We start from the raw sequence: 21,258 nt of genomic DNA on the forward strand, positions 1-21,258 counted from the left end.
GGGGGTGCAAGGGGAGTGGTGGTGGAGCGGTTCCCGCGCTCCGCTACGAACCCGACGACCATTCCCGCTCACGGTGACAATTATCTGAACTGGTCCTGGGCCTCCCCTAGGTCGACTCAGTCTCAATTGGGTACCTGGTGCGGTGTGTAAAAACATCGCCACTGGGGAGACAAAGACGGCCGGGCGAGGTGTTGGCCACCCCCTAGTGTGCAGTGTCGGCCTTCACAGGTGCAGCTTGCTGACAGCACTTGCCCCAACGGTCTGGTGCAGGCTACACGGGAGATCTTTGTCTTTACCTCGAGACGACCATCCGTGACGGCGCTTCGCATGCGCTGGGGTCGCTCACACCTCGACGCACTTGCCTGGGGGCGCCCCCCGGGACAGCTGTCCCTGCGCGGCACCAGGCGGACTCGGCAGCTGGCGCTGTGAGCCGGCACCGGTCTGCCAGTCGGTGGGGGGGGGGAGGTGGGGGCGATGATGATTGCTGTGTAATCCCAATCGAGTAATGTACCTGCTACATGTATTATATATATATCTCTCTCTTTGCTCATTACCTTGAGATGCGGGCGCGTTTGTGTCTCTGTATAAATCCACGAGATGTAGAATCTGGACACACGCACACGGTGTGTGGGATGTTGCCACGGTGGTGCCGTGGTCAGCGCGCTCGACGTCGGATATAACCAAAGCCCATTCAGGCTGCTGGCGCGAGAGTTGTTGAAGTCGGTGGTGGCGTTGTTGGTGTTGGTGTTTTTGTAACAAACGGATTCAATCAAGCGCCCCAATTCCACGGTGAAGCTGTTTGAAAACCGGCTCGGGCGTTCGCCACTGATGGCAGCCGTGGGCCTCTGAAAAAAAAAGTCTGACCATAATGAACGATGTATAACAAGTCTCATCATCGCCAAACATCGCTTGCGAGAGACATTGCTGACGTGAGGCGATGCAATTTGCCTATGACACGTACCAAAATAGAGAGCTTTTTGGGTTAGATTGCGTAAATATAAATGTGTCGTGAATTCTAGATTTGAAGCTTTCGTGACTGCAAGGATTTTTCGGTAAAGTCACGTAGGTAAAAGTAATAAGCAACAAAGTAAACCTGGTGTATGCGTTGCGCTCGTCCTCACGGATCACCTTCCTGGCTCCCCCCACCCCAACCCCCCCATCCTGCACCCGTCCTTCTTGGCTCCTCCCCCCTCCTCTTACCCATATATAATAATACTAATAATGATGTCCCATCACAAATATATAATAATAATAATGATGATGTCCCATCACAATATATAATAATAATGTCCCATCACAAATAACTCTCACTACAGTGATTTCGCTGTGCCTTTTTACACCTGATGAAGGAAGCTCGTGTTGCCTCTGAAACGTCGTGATTTATTATTTTATTTCTATTATTATTTATATCATTTGTATTATTTATTATTTATTTTTCCCTACGTGACTTTACCGAAAAACCCTAAGAGTGTGTGTCGTGAAACCCGCCACCGCCCGCCACGGCCAATCAGACAGGTCGTGCCACGTAAGCAGCACGTGGCAATGAGTGGCGCGTGCAGCACCCACGCCGCGTGTTGGAGAGAAACCCGCAACCACATTGGCAATCAGAGGACCCGTGACGTTCCGCCGGCAACCACAACAAGCACGACAACCACAACAAGCACAAGCACAACAACCACAACAAGCACAACAACCACAACAAGCACAACAACCACAACAAGCACAACAAGCACAACAACCACAACAAGCACAACAACCACAACAACCACAACAAGCACGGGCATCATGAGGCGACAGCCAGAGTCGTGGAGACTTCCTCTCGCCGTCTCGGGCTTCAATAGGAGCAGGGGGTCGATGTGATGGCATCACTTGTGAGCCAATCACGTGCGAAAGCCGGGGGGGGGGGTAACCCCCATTACCCTTTGGGTTATTCACGGGGTCATCAACACACATTTGAAGTCACGCCGTCTAACCCAGACACCTGTGTTGTGGATAATACTGGTCGCAAAAGCCTCCTGCGGCTGCTGCTGCTGCGGCTCCGAGTTAAACTCGAATCGCGCCAACTTGGAAGTCGCGGGGGCTCAGAGAAATGCGTGTTCGTGTCGAGCCCTCAAGGATCCGAAGGTGTCCGTCTTCAATGTGCGCGGATAACGCGGAATGCGACCTCCAGCGATGGGCCACTGCCGTTCGGCTCCCCACGATATCGAGGTGAGCCCACGGTCGTTCTCATTGTTTGCACGTCGACGCCGTATCGACTGTCGGCGAATGGGGTTTTGCTATAAACTTTGGTAATAATCGGCTGAGTCAACGAAACTCATGGCTACGACACAATGCAGGGTGCAGCGTGCTAACCACTGCGCCACCGCTCCCGCCGTGTCGAGTGAATGCAATGCCCCGGGGGGGGAGGCTAAGTTGGGGGCTGAGTGGGGGGTTGAGTGGGGGGTTGGGCGGGGGGTGGGGCGGGGGGTTAAGTGAGGGGCTGAGTGGGGGGGCTGAGCGAGGGGTTGAGTGGGGGGTTGAGCGAGGGGTTGGGCGGGGGGTTGGGCGGAGGGTTGGGCGGGGGGTTAAGTTGGGGGCTGAGTGGGGGGCTGAGTGGGGGGTTGGGCGGGGGGTTGGGCGGGGGATTAAGTGGGAGGCTGAGTGGGGGGCTGAGCGGCTCTCCGTCGCATTGAGACGCCCGCCGGTGCGCTGTGTGCATGGATGTGAACATAAACGTCGTGTTGTCCTTACCAGTGACGGCGGGTCTCGACTCTTCTGGAGTGTTGTTGCGTTTTTGGTTGTTGTGTTTTTGGTCTATTTTGTCGTGGAGATTAGTCCACACTCCATGGCCCAGCCCCTGTTCACACACCCATGGCCCAGCCCCTGTTCGCACACCGACGGCCCGATACAATGGATGATGATGACGACACAGTGGATGGTGATGACGACACAGTGGATGATGACGACACAGTGGACCCACAGTGCACCGCGGCCCAAGCACGCGGTGGCTCCCTCGGGGGCCACCGCCACCACGCGGGCCGAGCTCGGGCCTCAGCCACCGGCGGCGTCAGGCGGCTCTGGGCTCCTCCTGGGCGGCCCCCGCGCCGTGGCTCCCCGGCGCCCCACCCCTGACGGTGAGAAGCGGCAGGCGGAAGTGGATGTCACGGAGCCACCTCCCAACCCTGCTGCTGCTGCTATGGAGAGTCACACCGCATGGCGGCCAGGGGATGCTCATTGCCTCACCTGGGATACAGAAGGGCATGGGTTGGATCCAGACCCTGACACCTGCTGTATATTTGGAGTTTGCGTGTCTCTTTCCCCGTGGTCACGCGGATTTTTCTCTGGCTCCTCCGATTTTTTGCCCCTCCGCATTTAGAGTCAACGTCGCGCGTTTAGAGAGTATTTGGCTACAGCTGTACATGCCCACGTGATGATGACGATAAGCCACTTCGCTGTCATTCGTGGCCAGGTCGCTCCTCAAGAAGAGCTGCACACAGCTCAGTGGGGCCTTGCCTGGTTAGATAAAGCAAATAGTCAAATACAAAATATTCTATAGATATTTTTCATATCCTCACCTCTTCTCCATCGCCAATTTCTCTTCCCTTTCCCTCCCCTCGTCCATCTACCCCCTGTCCCCCCCCCGTACCCCCTTTCATGACCCCCCAGAGTACCCCTTTATCGCCGTCGCTCGACCCTTGGCAGCTGGCAGTGGCGCGTGCCCCTGGCGACTCCGTCGGGCTCCGTCAGCCCCTTGGGCGACGCTCTCTCTGGGTGCTGCCGGTTCCGCTATAGCGCGGTGGGAGTTGCGTCCCTGGAGAACACCGCGTTATGGAAAAATGTGCATTATAATGAATCAAATATAATACAGTAGAACCCCTCTTAATGACCACCCCGGTAAACAACTAATCGCTTAACGACGGGCCTCCATAGAGCCAAATGCGTAGTGTATAGTAGTGTAGTGTACAGTAGTGTAGTGTATAGTCTAGTGTGTGGTGTAGTGTATAGTAGTGTATAGTGTAGTGTATAGTAGTGTAGTGTATAGTCTAGTGCAGGGGTCGGCAACCAAAATAACAAGAAGAGCCATTTTCTTTCCAATTCGGTACAAAATTCTGTATTTCAAGAGCCGCAATGCATCTGAGTACATACGTACGTACTCATCGTCAAGAAGCAGCCCGTAAAGAGCCGCATGCGGCTCCGGAGCCGTAGGTTGCCGACCCCTGGTCTAGTGTATAGTAGTGTAGTGCCTCCATAGAGCCCAATGTGTTCACTTCCCAACAATTCAGGTACAGTAAATATGAATGCATTGATTAACCAAGTTTATTTTAATGTGTTTAAAATGTTGTTAGTATCTTTACGTATTAATACCCATTGTTTAAATATAAAGTACGTTTCATGGGTGAAACAAGGTAACTTTCGATGCTATCTGAACGCATTAAGCCGTCAACGTGTATTCTCTAGACTCGTTCAACCACCAAATCACTTAACGCCCAGTGTCGTGGAACCAATTTCCGTCATTAAGAGGGGTTCTGCCATACAGGGTAAGGCACAGTCCGCGATGACGCGTGAGATGCGTACGCAGGCTGAACAAAGACGGAGGCACGTGGTGGGCAGCCTCACGGAGCATCCAGCAGCATCCCACCGCCTCGTGTGATCCCAGGTCGAGGCGGCAGCCATGTGACCGCTTATCCCCACTCGCGTGACGCAGTTCCATTCGCTCGATCGCGTTATATCCAAGTGGCATTATGAAAACAACAAGCGGCGTCACAGGAGAACGGGCTGCATATCTGAATCTAAATTAGATTAGGTTGCAACGTAGAAGTAAGAAAAATGTTTGCACGTAGATTAACAACCTGATGTTGCATGCAGGCAGACAGTGACAAGAAGGAGACTGCCGCTATTTGGACACACACAAACATGTAGTGGGATGGACAACAACGGAACAATTAAAAGTGTGTAGTTGTTGTTGTTGCTGTTCGGGAAAATGTAAACAACTGGAAAGAGAGGAAGCGCTAACAGAGAATGGTTTGACGACGACGACGACATCATAGATGTGGTGCCAGAAAGATGGGGGCCACTACTTGACGCGTATTGGCACTAGGACACAGAGGAGAGTGGAAACAACAAATCACGAAATGTGCAGTGGACACTTCCGATGGGCTATCTACCCCAGAGATCGTGACGACGATAATGACGTAGTACCCCTCCATCGCTGCCGCGCATTCCTCAACAGCCTGCAAGTGGCGCATTCCCCTGCCAGCTCTGCCACTCGGCGTCGACGTTTCCGTAGGGCAACGTCGGCCTCCTTGAGTGAAATGCGCCGCGGCTGTATCTAAATCCGAAATCAGATTGGGGGTTTAGAGTGCACAGTGGCGCTCCGCAATGCTCCCCATGCTGCGCGCGGACGACAGCGCAGCGGCGGCAGCTGCGGCGGCGGTGGAGGCGGTACAGCAAGTGGGGCCGGGCGGCCCGACCCGCGCGGCGGCCGGAGGGATGGCGGCGGCAGAAGCCTGAGCTAGGCCCGCGGGCTTGGGCCGGATGGCGGGCGGCAGTCCCGCGGCCCTCGCGCCGCCTGGCCCTCCCGCGGCCTTCCCCAGCGAGAGGCCCGCGCGGAGGCCGCTCCCGGGGAGGCCACTCCCGGGCGGCGGCGGGGAGGAGGAGGAGGCCAGCCGGTGGCGGCGGCCCACGGGCGTCGCCGGGAGGCTGTGAGTGGTCGACGGCCACGGCTGGCGGACGCCGGAGCTCCAGCTGGGGGCGATGTCACGGCGGCGGTGGTTATGGTGGTGGCACGGTTGGCAGAGGTGGCGCTGACGGTGATGGTGGGCGGGTATCGGCGGTGATAGCGATGATGGTGATGGCTGCTGCTGGTGTTGCTGCGGTGGCGATGACGACGGCGGTGGCGATGATGGTGATGATGACGGTGGCGGTGCCGGCGATGGGCTGCCGGGGAACGTGTCCAGCACGAGGTCGGGAGCTCGCTCCGCCGATCCCTGGCGCTCCATCTCCTGGAGTTCATGCAGAGCGTTGTGGAGCGCCGCCTCGATCTCCTACGGAACGCAGGCATCCGTGGTCATGGCCGCTCGTGCCCTATCCACGATCGGATGAATCAGCCTTCACCCCCTCCCCCCCACCCTCTAGCCCAGCAATCCCTTGCTGCAAGCCGGCGGCAGGGCCTTTGTCATACGGAGCGTCTAGGCAAGCATCGCACCCGAGTGTGACGCTAAAGCCTACACTTTGTCATCTTACCCAGGTTTAAGGCCCCACTGAGCTGTCTAGCTCTTTTGCAAAAGTGACCAGCTCAACGAAGTGGCGGATTATCATCATCGTCACGTCGAAATTTATAGCAGCAGCCAAATACTCTCAGTGCGTGACATCGATTCTGAACGTGGAATCACTACCCACACTGTACCCCACCTGGTGGAGGTGGACTACCCACACTGTACCCCACCTGGTGGAGGTGGACTACCCACACTGTACCCCACCTGGTGGAGGTGGACTACACACACTGTACCCCACCTGGTGGAGGTGGACTACCCACACTGTACCCCACCTGGTGAAGGTGGACTACCCACACTGTACCCCACCTGGTGGAGGTGGACTACCCACACTGTACCCCACCTGGTGGAGGTGGACTAACCATACTGTACCCGACCTGGTAGAGGTGGACTACCCACACTGTACCCCACCTGGTGGAGGTGGACTACCCACACTGTACCTCACCTGGTGGAGGTGGACTACCCACACTGTACCCCACCACGTGCGGCTTCCGATGGACGGATTCATGGCTGGTTGCGGATGGCGAGTCCGCTGATAACCAATGTGGCAGCATCCTTGAGTGCTTTGGTGAGTGTTGTGATGAGTGTGGTGGTGTGTTCTTTAACCGAGTCTGGTGGCTAGCAGATCAGTGGTCTTGTGGTGAGTATTTCGGTGAGATGTGGTGAATGCTGTGGTAAGAGTGTTTTGTTGAATGTTGTGGTGAGTGTGGTGCTGACTGGCGGTGAGTGTTGTGGTGAGTGCGACGGTGAGTATTATGTTGAATGTTTTAGGGAGTGTTGTGGTCAGCTGTGGTGAATGTGGTGGCGGTTGTTGTGGTTGATATCGTGGCGAGTATGATGGGGAAGTGTTTTCGTAAAATTGCGGTAAGCGTGGTGGTGTGTGTGCTCTGGTGAGCGTTTCAGCGTGGTTGGTGGTGAGCGTGGCTGGCGGTGAGCGTGGCTGGCGGTGAGCGTGGCTGGCGGTGAGCGTGGCTGGCGGTGAGTGAGTGGTTGGTGGTGAGCGTGGCGGGTGGTGAGTTAGTGGTTGGCGGTGAGCGTGGCTGGCGGTGAGTGAGTGGTTGGTGGTGAGCGTGGCTGGCGGTGATTGTGGTTGGCAGTGAGCGTGGCGGGTGGTGAGTGAGTGGTTGGCGGTGAGCGTGGCTGGCGGTGAGTGAGTAGTTGGCGGTGAGCGTGGCTGGCGGTGAGTGAGTGGCTGGCAGTGAGCGTGGCTGGCGGTGAGTGAGTGGTTGGCGGTGAGTGTGGCGGGTGGTGAGTGTGTGGTTGGCGGTGAGTGTGGCTGGCGGTGAGTTAGTGTGGTTGGTGGTGAGCGTGGCTGGCGGTGAGTGAGTGGTTGGCGGTGAGTGTGGCGGGTGGTGAGTGTGTGGTTGGCGGTGAGTGTGGCTGGCGGTGAGTTAGTGTGGTTGGTGGTGAGCGTGGCTGGCGGTGAGTGAGTGGTTGGTGGTGAGCGTGGCTGGCGGTGAGTGTGGCTGGCGGTGAGCCTGGCTGGCGGTGAGTGAGTGGTTGGCGGTGAGTGTGGCGGGTGGTGAGTGAGTGGTTGGCGGTGAGTGTGGCGGGTGGTGAGTGAGTGGTTGGTGGTGAGCGTGGCTGGCGGTGATTGTGGTTGGCAGTGAGCGTGGCTGGTGGTGAGTGAGTGGTTGGCGGTGAGCGTGGCTGGCGGTGAGTGAGTAGTTGGCGGTGAGCGTGGCTGGCGGTGAGTGAGTGGCTGGCAGTGAGCGTGGCTGGCGGTGAGTGAGTGGTTGGCGGTGAGTGTGGCGGGTGGTGAGTGTGTGGTTGGCGGTGAGTGTGGCTGGCAGTGAGTTAGTGTGGTTGGTGGTGAGCATGGCTGGCGGTGAGTGAGTGGTTGGCGGTGAGTGTGGCGGGTGGTGAGTGAGTGGTTGGTGGTGAGCGTGGCTGGCGGTGATTGTGGTTGGCAGTGAGCGTGGCTGGCAGTGAGCGTGGCTGGCGGTGAGCGTGGCGGGTGGTGAGTGAGTGGTTGGCGGTGAGCGTGGCTGGCGGTGAGCGTGGCTGGCGGTGAGTGAGTGGTTGGCGGTGAGTGTGGTGGGTGGTGAGTGAGTGGTTGGCGGTGAGTGTGGCTGGCGGTGAGTGTGGCTGGCGGTGAGCGTGGCTGGCGGTGAGTGAGTGTGGCTGGCGGTGAGCGTGGCTGGCGGTGAGCGTGGCTGGCGGTGAGTGAGTGTGGCTGGCGGTGAGCGTGGCTGGCGGTGAGCGTGGCTGGTGGTGAGTGAGTGTGGTTGGTGGTGAGCATGGCTGGCAGTGAGTGAGTGGTTGGCGGTGAGCGTGGCTGGCGGTGAGCGTGGCTGGCAGTGAGTGTGGTTGGTGGTGAGCGTGGCTGGCGGTGAGTGTGGTTGGTGGTGAGCGTGGCTGGCAGTGAGTAAGTGGTTGGCGGTGAGCGTGGCTGGCGGTGAGTGTGGTTGGTGGTGAGCGTGGCTGGCGGTGAGCGTTGCTGGCGGTGAGTGAGTGTGGCTGGCGGTGAGCGTGGCTGGCGGTGAGCGTGGCGGGTGGTGAGTGAGTGGTTGGCGGTGAGCGTGGCTGGCGGTGAGCGTGGCTGGCGGTGAGCGTGGCTGGCGGTGAGTGTGGCGGGTGGTGAGTGAGTGGTTGGCGGTGAGCGTGGCTGGCGGTGAGCGTGGCTGGCAGTGAGCATGGCTGGCGGTGAGCGTGGCGGGTGGTGAGTGAGTGGTTGGCGGTGAGCGTGGCTGGCGGTGAGCGTGGCTGGCGGTGAGCGTGGCTGGCGGTGAGCGTGGCTGGTGGTGAGCGTGGCTGGCGGTGAGCGTGGCTGGCGGTGAGCGTGGCTGGCGGTGAGCGTGGCTGGCGGTGAGTGAGTGGTTGGCGGTGAGCGTGGCTGGCGGTGAGCGTGGCTGGCGGTGAGTGTGGCGGGTGGTGAGTGAGTGGTTGGCGGTGAGCGTGGCTGGCGGTGAGCGTGGCTGGCAGTGAGCATGGCTGGCGGTGAGCATGGCGTGTGGTGAGTGAGTGGTTGGCGGTGAGCGTGGCTGGCGGTGAGTGTGGCTGGCGGTGAGCGTGGCGGGTGGTGAGTGAGTGGTTGGCGGTGAGCGTGGCTGGCGGTGAGCGTGGCTGGCGGTGAGCGTGGCGGGTGGTGAGTGAGTGGTTGGCGGTGAGCGTGGCTGGCGGTGAGCGTGGCGGGTGGTGAGTGAGTGGTTGGCGGTGAGCGTGGCTGGCGGTGAGCGTGGCTGGCAGTGAGCGTGGCTGGCGGTGAGCGTGGCGGGTGGTGAGTGAGTGGTTGGCGGTGAGCGTGGCTGGCGGTGAGCGTGGCTGGCGGTGAGCGTAGCGGGTGGTGAGCGTGGCTGGCGGTGAGCGTGGCTGGCGGTGAGCATGGCTGGCGGTGAGCGTGGCGGGTGGTGAGTGAGTGGTTGGCGGTGAGCGTGGCTGGCAGTGAGCATGGCTGGCGGTGAGCGTGGCGGGTGGTGAGTGAGTGGCTCGCGGTGATTGTGGTTGGCAGTGAGCGTGGCTGGCGGTGATTGTGGTTGGCAGTGAGCGTGGCTGGCGGTGAGCGTGGCGGGTGGTGAGTGAGTGGTTGGCGGTGAAGCGTGGCTGGCGGTGAGCGTGGCGGGTGGTGAGTGAGTGGTTGGCGGTGAGTGAGTGTGGTTGGCGGTGAGCGTGGCTGGCGGTGAGTTAGTGTGGTTGGTGGTGAGCGTGGCTGGCGGTGATTGTGGTTGGCAGTGAGCGTGGCTGGCGGTGAGCATGGCGGGTGGTGAGTGAGTGGTTGGCGGTGAGCGTGGCTGGCGATGAGTGTGGCTGGCGGTGAGCGTGGCTGGCGGTGAGCGTGGCTGGCGGTGAGCGTGGCTGACGGTGAGCGTGGCTGGCGGTGATTGTGGCTGGCGGTGAGCGTGGCTGGCGGTGAGCGTGGCTGGCGGTGAGCGTGGCGGGTGGTGAGTGAGTGGTTGGCGGTGAGCGTGGCTGGCGGTGAGCGTGGCTGGTGGTGAGCGTGGCTGGCGGTGAGCTGTGGCTGGCGGTGAGCGTGGCTGGCGGTGAGCGTGGCTGGCGGTGAGCGTGGCTGGCGGTGATTGTGGCGGGTGGTGAGTGAGTGGTTGGCGGTGATTGTGGTTGGCAGTGAGCGTGGCTGGCGGTGAGCGTGGCTGGCGGTGAGCGTGGCTGGCGGTGAGTGTGGCTGGCGGTGATTGTTGTTGGCGGTGAGCGTGGCTGGCGGTGAGCGTGGCTGGCGGTGAGCGTGGCTGGTGGTGATTGTGGTTGGCAGTGAGCGTGGCTGGCGGTGAGCGTGGCTGGTGGTGAGCGTGGCGGGTGGTGAGCGTGGCACCGGCGTGAAGGGGTCTTCGTCTCCGTCTCCCTCCGCTCCGCCTCGCTGGAGGAGCGGCCTCCTGTGGCTGCCACCTCCCCCGTCACGGCCGCCCCCTGAGAGACGGCAGAGCGGGCGGGCGCGTGAGACGAGGCCCCCTCACCCACAACAACGTTGTTGCTGTTGTTGCTATTGCAACAACAGCAACCTCGCTCAACGTTGCTCTACTCACACCTACAACAGTTCCGCTTGTTGGCGGTGCCCTTGGCGTTTTGGACTTCGAAATGAAAGTGAACAAACTACGTCGGCGATGGAGACTACAAAGGAGAAGGTGGTAGGATGGGAACATCATAGCCAGTTATGACTTAAACTGGTTGAAAATAGTCCTTCCAATTATTTTTCAGTTTGTACCCATCTTCTCGGTTGAAATTGTGTCTGTGTCTGTATATATGGATGGCTTCATGAACGAATCTTTGTTGATAGCCAGCGGGCTTTCAAAGTACCTTCATCTTAGAGAAATCTATTTCGTGTGAGCCAGCCGCATTAAAGTAATGATCAGCCACGGCAGAAGTATTGGTCCTGCCGTGTTTCAGATCTGCCTTATGTTCACGAACACGGTCCGAGACATGTCGCTTAGTTTCCCCAATGTAACTGCTGCCGCAAATACAGCTTAGTTTGTAGACGCCGAGATATTGCATGGCAGGGATCACATCCTTCACAGATGGAATCAGATCACGAATCTTATGTACTGTGTTAAATCGAACCTGGATCTTGCATTTGCTCATGATTTTGGAAATAATTTTGGTGATCCCTGCTATGTATGGCAAGGTGATGGTTTTGATTGGGTCCTCAGATGGTTCTTTCCCAACGTTTGGTGTGACAGCTTTACGGATTGTGTAGTCTGAATATCCATCCACCTTGAGGGCTTCGTGTACCTGTTCCAGTTCACTGGCTAGGTGGTGACAGTCGGAGATACATTGAGCTCTATGGTGTGGAGTTTTGAGGAGGGAATTCTTCTGGGATGGATGGTGGTGGGAGTCAGGTTTTAGGTAGGCATCCGTATGGGTGGCTTTCCTGTAGACAGAGTGTCCCATTGAGCCATCTGGTTTCTTTTCGATTAAAACATCCAAGAATGATTATTGAGGGGGGTGCTCCATGTGGAGTGATGTCACCCGCTCATGATTATTAATGAGGGGGGGTGCTCCATGAAGAGTGACGTCACCCGCTCATGATTATTAATGAGATGGGGTGGGGTGCTCCATGTGGAGTGACGTCACCCGCCCATGATGTTTAATGGAAGCGCTAGGGAGTTAGCGTGACATCAGGGTTCTGGCTCTTTCCATATTAAGAATGTTAAGCAACGCTGAGGCGACCCTCGACGTGCACGGGTGTAGAACTTCTATCCGCGCCGTAACGTAGCCAGCCGTGCCAATCATCACCTGGAACCGACAGGCACGGAGTCCTGTGTGGGTAGACATTGCCGCTGCTGTTGGTGGCGGCGGCGGCGGTGGTGGTGGAGGTGCCACCGTCCACAGGCCCCACCAAACCGAGCGCCACCGTGGCGCCACCCGCCGCACCGAAGCTGCCGCTGCTGCTGCCCGCAGGGTGGCCACCGAGGCCCGGCGCGGTGGCCCCAACCTGGGAGGTGACGGCAGCGGCAGGAGGAGGAGGAGGAGCCCCCACGCGTCTCACCACGCGTCTCACCACGCAACTCGACTTCACAAACTCGACATTGTTTCTACATTTTACCCAGGTGAGGCTCACGGGTGGCGCCATCGCCTCTGTTGAAGGCCACCACCAGCATCATCGTCGCTCTGCGCCTGCTCACGATGCTGGTGGTGGCTGTAATTGCCTGGCGAAACGTCACGGCTACTCGAATTGTAAATGTTGTCGTGGGTTTTACTCTCCAACACCACCGATTAGTGCTGAACTGGTAACTGATTGTCACGTTCTGTTTGCGTGACACAGCCTCACCAATTGGTGGTGGAGGGTTTCACAACACATTCATATTTACGCCATCTAACCCTAAAAATGCTCTATTAAGGTAAGGCCCGCTGAACTATTAAGCGACCTGGCAATGTTTATTACACAATGCACTGGGTACCCATTTGAGGCCGAGTCGACCTAGGGGAGGCCCAGGATCGAGTCAGTAATTCGTCACTGGTATTGGGCGTGAGCAGGAATCGTAGCGCAGTGAACTAACCGCTACACCACCACTCCCCACACACACACAGGCTCTCGCACACTCTCACACACTCAGACTCTGTAGAACAGGGATTAAGCATGCACACTCCACTCAGCAAGGCGCCCCAGTTGGGAATCGAACCCAGGGTCCTTGCTGCTTTGAGGTGTGTCACCACTTGGCCACCATAGCCAGTGTGTGTGAGCCAATGTGTGAGCGAGTGAGCAAGAAAATGCGTGAGGGAGCAGGAGAATGTGTGAGGGAGTGAGTGAGCGAGCAGGTGAGTGTGTGAGCTAATGTGCGAATGAGTGAGCAAATTGAGTGATCGACCCAGCGAGTGAGTGAGCCAACGAGTGAGTGAGCCAGCGAGTGAGTGAGCTAACGAGTGAGTGAATGAGCGAGCGAGTGAGCAAGGGGGCGAGTGAGTGGGCAAGCGAGTGAGCCAGTGAGTGAGCGGCCTACGCAGCGATGCGGCGACCGTTGTCTCGGCGCGATCCGCGGCTCATCCTCCTCGGTGGCCCCCCTCGGGGGCCCTCCCACCGTGCCCCCCGCCCCCCACCCCCGCGCCGCCCCCCCTCGTGCGGCCGAGGGAGCCGGCTCCGTGCGAGACAGCCGGGGCCCGGCCTCCCGCGGGGCCCCCACTTCCACCACCCAGGGCCTCTGCAGGGTCACCGGTTCACTGGCTGGGCCGTGCCTGGTGGGAGGGATCGAGAAGGGGGGGACGAGAGGGGGAAGGGGGGTCGAGAGGGGGGGACGAGGGGGGGTGAACGTGAGAGGGGGGCACGAGTGGTCGTGCGGGTGAAGCGCACGGGGCCGTTGTAGGTGGATGACGAAGGCGGCGCTGGCGGCAGGACCTCCACACGCAGCAGCGTCCCCCCCCCCCCGGGCTCACCCACCCGTGGTTCATCTCCACGAGCGTTGCGGGCACCACGCCGCCCGCGGTGGGGCCGCGTGGTGCCCACTCGCGCCGCCACCAGCCCGGTGCGGCGCCACCCGGGGTGGTGGCGGTGTGCCGGCCCGGCAGGGAAGAGCCGCGGCCGCTCGCCGCCCGCTCCTCCTCATCCTCGTCGTCCATCACCGCCGCCACCGCCGCGTCCTCCTCCTCATCGCCATCGTCACCATCACCCGCCTCTCCCACCTCCTCCACCTCCTCCACCTCCTCCACCTCCTCCTCCTCGTCTACCGTGCTTGCCTCGCTATACGCGTCCTGACCATCGCTGTGACACGCACACACGTACAGGCAAAGGTCCCCCAGGTAGCCTGTGCCGGATGGATGGCGTCGTGGGGCAAGTGGTGTCAAAAGAGCCGACACGACGGTGGTGGTGGTGCGGGCTTGCTGTTGCCCGGAAGAAAGAAAGAAAACAACCGCGATCCCTCGCCCGGCCGCCTTTGTCTCACCCCACCATTTGAGGCCGAGTTTACCTAGGGGAGAGCCAGGTGCGAGCAGTTGCTGCTGCCACACGCCGATTTCAAGAAACATTGCCGATGTGTGCACGGCCGAGGCCAGGTAATGATACGGCCACGTGGTTTGCTGTGAAGCTCTCCACCACCTGACATGGTCAAACAAATTCAATCGTCGCTGCCAGGTGGTGGTGATGGCAGTGGTGGTGGCAGTGGTAGTCATGGCGGAGGTGGTTGTGGTGGCGGTGACTGTGGCTAGTGGTGGTGGTAGTGGCGGTGGTGGCGTGGTGGTGGTGGAGGTTGGCGGTGGTGGTGGCGGTGGCTATGGTGGTGGTGACAGTCGTGGTGGTAGCAGGTGGTGGTAGTGGCGGTAGCAGGTGGTGGTGGTGGTAGTGGTTATGGCAGTGGCAGTAGTGGTGGTAGTGGTGGTGGTGACAGTAGCGGTTGTGGTGAGCACCGACCGCTGCGCCACCACTCCTCCCCCGGTCCGGTACCGGCCAAGCACACGAGCGATTGAGCTGGACGGGTTCATCGAGTGGTCAGTATCGTGATCATCATCATCATCGTCATCATCGTCATTATCATTGTCATCATCGTCATCATCGTCAGTATCGTCATCATCGTCATCATCGTCAGTATCGTCATCATCATCATCATCGTCATCATCGTCAGTATCATCGTCATTATCGTCATCATCGTAAGTATCGTCATCATCATCGTCATTATCATAGTCATCATCGTCATCATCGTAAGTATCGTCATCATCGTCATCATCGTCATCATCGTCATTATCATTGTCATCATCGTCATCATCGTCAGTATCGTCATCATCGTCATCATCGTCATTATCATTGTCATCATCGTCATCATCGTCAGTATCGTCATCATCGTCAGTATCATCGTCATTATCCTTATCATCATCGTCATCGCCGTCGTGATCGTCATCGCGGTGGCCGTGGCGGGCACACACCGCTCCAGGCCCATGCACGTCTCGTAGAGCGGTCCCGGCAGGCGGCGTGGTCCGGGGAAGGCGGCCCCGCCGAGCGCGATCAGGGCCCTGCACGCCTCGTGGACGCGCGCCGTCACCGACGCCTCGTCGTAGGCGGGCGGCGCCGGCAGCAGCGTGGGGCCGAAGCACACGGCCAGGTTGTAGGCGTCCATCAGGTTCTCGTCGCTCAGCTGTGCCAGGCTGAGGTGGCACACGGTGGGGGGGGGGGGGGGGTGTAGAGACGGTGGGCAATCAAAACAATCGATGGTGTTGGTGGCGTTGGCCCCTATCGGGCACTTGTCAGGGTGGTGATAACTGTTATAGTGATGGTGGTGGTGCCAGTGGCGCCGATCGGACACAGCTGGTGCGGTGATAGCAGCAATGGTGGTGGTGGCGGTGGCGCCGATGGGACACAGCTGGTGCGGTGATAGTTGTGACGGTGGTGGTGGCGGTGGCGCCGATGGGACACGGTCGGGAAGTTGCACATCACGGGTGCGTCTCGCAACGCGCGCAACCCAACAACGCTGCCCCCTGGCACACACTGCCCCTGTCTACCACACGCTGCCCCTGTCTAATGCTCCCCCTGTCTAACGCTGCCCCTGTCTAACTGCTGCCCCTGTCTAACGCTGCCCCTGTCTACCACACGAGACCGGGGGGTGAACCGTCCCACGCAGTAAGCTGGGCCTGCCACCGGTGTTTGAAGATGGCAGCCAGTGTATAAAGATGGCCGACCGTGTCTAAAGATGGCCACCAGTCTCTATAGATGGCCGCCGGTGTTTAAAGATGGCTGCAGGGGTTTAAAAATGGCCGCCGGTGTTTAAATATGGCCGCCGGTGTCTAAAAATGGCCGCCGGCAGACAGCGCTCGCATGCGAGGGGAGGGTGGGGGGGCGGATAAAAAGCAGCGATTTTGGCAGCATGTGCCGAGGGCAGGGCGGTGGGGGCGGTGGGGGCGGTGGGGGCGGTGGGAGCGGTGGGGGCGGTGGGGCTCACTGGTGGAGGAAGGCGAAGAGGAAGCGGAGCACGACGGCGACAGGCGGCGGCAGCTCCTGCATCACGGAGCGGATCCGCACCGCCCCTTCCAGCGGGCCCTCGGTGCCTGGACACGCACGGCGCCAGCGGACACGGCCACGTACGCACGGGTGTCACTCCCAACAGTCACGCATACCGCTTTGTGTTATGTACAAAGGTTTGCTGGCTGGCTGGATTCCTGGTTGACTGGCAAGCGGCCGAGCCCACTGACCGACCGACTGACCAACCGAGCAACCCACCGACCGACCCACCTGCCCGCCCGTTCACCCACCCACCCATCGACCGACCCACCCACCTGCCCGTCCACTCACCTACCCACCCATCGACAGACCCACCCACCGACCCACCTACCGACCCACCAACGCACCGACTGACTGACCTACCCACTCATCCACCTATCCACCAACCCACTCACCGAGGCCACATGAAGTGTTAAAGGCTCGCTGCTGGCAAAAGGTCATGGGACAGATGCAGGTGCCATGGATACGCTGACTAAGATGACTGGCAGAAGCACCACCTGCGCGCCCTCACTGCGAACTCGCTGCGCTTTAGCTGCCCGGCCACCACTCATTGTTGTGAGCATCACTCCTGCGCCCTCCGTTGTTGCTGGAGGGCGAATGCCTCCAATTGCCCAGTAGCAGCGTCCTTCACGAGCCTCCTCCACGGTGACACGATCATGCTGACAGTCACAGGTAAAACAGTCGCACGATGGTGGAGCGTGCAGGGGGCGTGGGGGGGGGATGGTGGGTGGTGGTGGATGGTGGGGTGGTGGAGGGTGATGGTGAGGGATGGTGAGGGGTGGGGGTGGTGGGGGGCGGGTGGAGGTGAGGGTGGGTGGGTGGAGGTGAGGGTGGGTGGGTGGATGTGAGGGTGGGCGGGTGTCTCTGTGACCGGAGCAGGCGAGCAGGAGGCGTGAGAAGGCGGCTGCAGGGAGGAGGGGCGTGCGCAGCTCGCGGAAGTAGAGCTTGAGGACGCACGCCACCGAGTTGACGTCCCCGCAGCCCGACTCATCCAGCAGCGGATCCTCGCCTACGGCGCTCGCACACACACACGCACAAGGACGACGGCCGTTTGCCGCCGAGTGGCGGTGGCATCACCACGACGCTCGTGCCAGGCCATGTGCACGTTAAGGCCACGTGAAGCGTCGAACGCCCGCTCGCAGCAGGTCACGGGACAGACCCAGGTGCCATGTACCACCTGTGCCCCCTTCTGTGCCAACTTGCTGTGCTTTAGCCACCCGGCGCTCTGCTCGTTGTTGTGAGCGTCGCTCCTCCGCCCTCTGTTGTTGCTGGAGGGCGACTGCCTCCAACGGCACAGTAGCAGCGTCCTTCACGAGCCTCCTCCACATAGGCTGATCTTAACACCGCTGGTACAAGTCATCGGCAAGTCCACTCAGCTCCACATCCTCCTGTAACCACATCACTCCATCTCTCTATCTCATGCCGCGCCTATTTAGCCTCTTTGTGGCTAAACAAAAGCTGTTTAGGCATGCGGTGGCTGGCCATGCACGCTACATGACCCAGCCAATGCAGCCTTCCTTGCCTGCCGTTGGATCTCACCGATGGGACTTTATGCAAATCTTTCAAGGATCTGTAAGCTCCTCACACAATCCAGTCTGGTTTAACTCAGGATGGATCGTAGGCAAGCCAGCCTAAATGTTCCATTAGGGGGGTCCACGTTTTGCAGCATAGCAACAGACCAGGTAGCTTCCACACAGTGGTACGCAGCCGATGAAAAGATAATGCCGCTCGGCTGATTTGGCACAAGACCTCTGCTATCAAACTAGAGCCGGCCATGAGCACACTGTCCAGGTTCGGAAAACTCTCCCCCTGTTCTACTGAGTGAGTGAGTGGAGATTGTGTGATCTCTCCCTGTTCTACAGAGTGAGTGAGTGGAGTTTGTGTGATCTCCCCCTGTCCTACAGAGTGAGTGGAGTATGTGTGATCTCCCCCTGTCCTACAGAGTGAGTTAGTGGAGTTTGTGTGATCCCCCCTGTTATACAGAGTGAGTGGAGTTTGTGTGATCTCCCCCTGTTATACAGAGTGAGTGAGTGGAGTTTGTGTGACCTCCCCCTGTCCTACAGAGTGAGTGAGTGGAGTTTGTGTGATCTCCCCTTGGTATACAGAGTGAGTGGAGTTTGTGTGATCTCGCCCTGTTATACAGAGTGAGTGAGTGGAGTTTGTGTGATCTCCCCCTGTCCTACAGAGTGAGTGAGTGGAGTTTGTGTGATCTCCCCTTGTTATACAGAGTGAGTGAGTGGAGTTTGTGTGATCTCCCCCTGTTCTAGAGAGTGAGTGAGTGGAGTTTGTGTGATCTCCCCCTGTTCTACAGAGTGAGTGAGTTAGTGGAGTTTGTGTGATCTCCCCCTGTCCTACAGAGTGAGTGAGTGGAGATTGTGTGATCTCCCCCTGTCATACAGAGTGAGTGAGTGGAGTTTGTGTGATCTCCCCCTGTTATGCAGAGTGAGTGAGTGGAGTTTGTGTGATCTCCCCCTGTCCTACAGAGTGAGTGAGTGGAGTTTGTGTGATCTCCCCTTGTTATACAGAGTGAGTGAGTGGAGTTTGTGTGATCTCCCCCTGTTATACAGAGTGAGTGAGTGGAGTTTGTGTGATCTCGCCCTGTTATGCAGAGTGAGTGAGTGGAGTTTGTGTGATCTCCCCCTGTCCTACAGAGTGAGTGAGTGGAGTTTGTGTGATCTCCCCTTGTTATACAGAGTGAGTGAGTGGAGTTTGTGTGATCTCCCCCTGTTCTAGAGAGTGAGTGAGTGGAGTTTGTGTGATCTCCCCCTGTTCTACAGAGTGAGTGAATTAGTGGAGTTTGTGTGATCTCCCCCTGTCCTACAGAGTGAGTGAGTGGAGATTGTGTGATCTCCCCCTGTCATACAGAGTGAGTGAGTGGAGTTTGTGTGATCTTCCCCTGTTCTAGAGAGTGAGTGAGTGGAGTTTGTGTGATCTCCCCCTGTTCTACAGAGTGAGTGAGTTAGTGGAGTTTGTGTGATCTCCCCCTGTCCTACAGAGTGAGTGAGTGGAGATTGTGTGATCTCGCCCTGTCATACAGAGTGAGTGAGTGGAGTTTGTGTGATCTCCCCCTGTCCTGCAGAGTGAGTGGAGTTTATGTGATCTCCCCCTGGTCTACAGAGTGAGTGAGTGGAGATTGTGTGATCTCCCCCTGTTCTACAGAGTGAGTGAGTTAGTGGAGTTTGTATGATCTCCCCCTGTCCTACAGAGTGAGTGAGTGGAGATTGTGTGATCTCCCCCTGTCATACAGAGTGAGTGAGTGGAGTTTGTGTGATCTCCCCCTGTTATACAGTGAGTGGAGTTTGTGTGATCTCCCCCTGTCCTGCAGAGTGAGTGAGTGGAGTTTGTGTGATCTCCCCCTATTCTACAGAGTGAGTGAGTGGAGTTTGTGTGTTCTCCAGGCACTTGGGTCACCTCGTTCGAAGGCGTGCTTGATCTCGCTGACCTCCGCCTGTGACCCGGGGACCCGGAATATCCCCTGCTGATGCATCCCTGGGGACCAGGGGCACAGGTCGCGGGTAACAGGGGTACACACTCGCTGGTGTCAGGAGTAGATTGCGGGTGACCAGCGGAGTACTCAAGGGACCAGGGTAGAGGACGAGTCTCATTGGTAGGTAGGCAGGCAAGTAGGCAGGTGGGAGGAGAGTTACATTGGTAGGTGAGTAAGTTGACAGGCAGCCAGGTATGCAACTGGGTAGACAGGCAGCCAGGTATCCAGCTAAGCATGCAGGTAGGGAGGCAAGTAGATAGACAGCCGGATGGTTAGTGAGGTATGCAGGCAGGTAGACAGTTTGGCAGGTAGATAGACAAGACAATGGTTATACAGGCAGGCGTTTAAACACGCAGGTAGGTAAACAGGTGGATATGAGGCAGATAGACAGGTAGGCGGGTAGTTAGACAGGTAGGTAAACACGCAGGCAGGTGGGCAGGTGTGCAGGTGGGCTGGTGGGTGAGGAGGCTGGTGGGTGAGTAGGCAGGTGTGCAGGTGGATGAGTAGGCAGGTGCAGGTGGGCAGGTGTGCAGGTGGGCTGGTGGGTGAGTAGCAGGTGGGCAGGTGCAGGTGGTGCACCAGGTGGGTTACCCACCGTACAAGTTGATGAAGCGCACACAGCTCACCACCACGGTGGGGATCACGTGACCCGACTCCTGGAGAACACAAAGACAAAGATCCCCCGTGTAGCCTTCACAGATTGTTGGGGCAAGTGCTGTTATCGAAGCTCCTATGAAGGCCGTCACGGCACACGATGGGGAGGGTGGCCAGCACCACTTTGTCTCCAAGGTGGCGATGCGTATACACCACACCAGGTACTCATTTTTGGTTGACTCGATCTAGGGGAGGCCCACAACCGATTCAGATAATCGTCACTGGTTTTGGACGTAAGCGAGAATCGAACTGTGATCGCCGGGTTCGTAGCGCAGCGTAACGCTAACCACACTCACACGCACACACACGCATGCACACACGCACACGCACACAGACGCACGCACACACACAGGTGAGGAGTGAGTGGGGGTGCCTGTGTGTACGTGAGGAGTGAGTGGGGGTGCCTGTGTGTAGGTGGTGAGTGAGTGGGGGTGTCTGTGTGTAGGTGAGGAGTGAGTGGGGGTGCCTGTGTGTAGGTGGTGAGTGAGTGGGGGTGCCTGTGTGTAGGTGGTGAGTGAGTGGGGGTGCCTGTGTGTAGGTGGTGAGTGAGTGGGGGTATCTGTGTGTAGGTGAGGAGTGAGTGGGGGTGCCTGTGTGTAGGTGAGGAGTGAGTGGGGGTGCCTGTGTGTAGGTGAGGGGTGAGTGGGGGTGCCTGTGTGTAGGTGAGGAGTGAGTGGGGGTGCCTGTGTGTAGGTGAGGGGTGAGTGGGGGTGCCTGTGTGTAGGTGAGGAGTGAGTGGGGGTGCCTGTGTGTAGGTGAGGAGTGAGTGAGGGTGCCTGTGTGTAGGTGAGGGGTGAGTGGGGGTGCCTGTGTGTAGGTGAGGAGTGAGTGGGGGTGCCTGTGTGTAGGTGGTGAGTGAGTGGGGGTGCCTGTGTGTAGGTGAGGGGTGAGTGGGGGTGCCTGTGTGTAGGTGAGGAGTGAGTGGGGGTGCCTGTGTGTAGGTGGTGAGTGAGTGGGGGTGCCTGTGTGTAGGTGAGGGGTGAGTGGGGGTGCCTGTG

The 21,258-nt window shown here is 58.7% G+C and overlaps 1 protein-coding gene across 1 annotated transcript in view; it reads right to left on the reverse strand.

Moving 5' to 3' along the window:
• Positions 1-4,282: 4,282 nt before the first annotated feature.
• The window catches only part of LOC133356674 (rho GTPase-activating protein 4-like), a 49,282-nt gene continuing 32,306 nt past the window's right edge, over positions 4,283-21,258 (reverse strand). Inside the window, exons 14-23 of the mRNA XM_061574314.1 lie at positions 20,202-20,262; positions 19,531-19,608; positions 16,991-17,128; positions 16,061-16,166; positions 15,051-15,269; positions 13,576-13,896; positions 13,142-13,373; positions 11,937-12,135; positions 10,519-10,613; positions 4,283-6,023 (exon numbers count right to left, since the gene is read on the reverse strand). Of these exons, the coding sequence (XP_061430298.1) occupies positions 5,334-6,023; positions 10,519-10,613; positions 11,937-12,135; positions 13,142-13,373; positions 13,576-13,896; positions 15,051-15,269; positions 16,061-16,166; positions 16,991-17,128; positions 19,531-19,608; positions 20,202-20,262 (2,139 nt within the window). The 3' untranslated portion in view covers positions 4,283-5,333. The remainder of the gene's footprint in view (positions 6,024-10,518; positions 10,614-11,936; positions 12,136-13,141; positions 13,374-13,575; positions 13,897-15,050; positions 15,270-16,060; positions 16,167-16,990; positions 17,129-19,530; positions 19,609-20,201; positions 20,263-21,258) is intronic.

The sequence above is a fragment of the Lethenteron reissneri genome, chromosome 55 (genome assembly GCF_015708825.2).
Source record: "Lethenteron reissneri isolate LAM-NWPU_2019-01 chromosome 55, ASM1570882v1, whole genome shotgun sequence".
NCBI lineage: Eukaryota > Metazoa > Chordata > Hyperoartia > Petromyzontiformes > Petromyzontidae > Lethenteron > Lethenteron reissneri.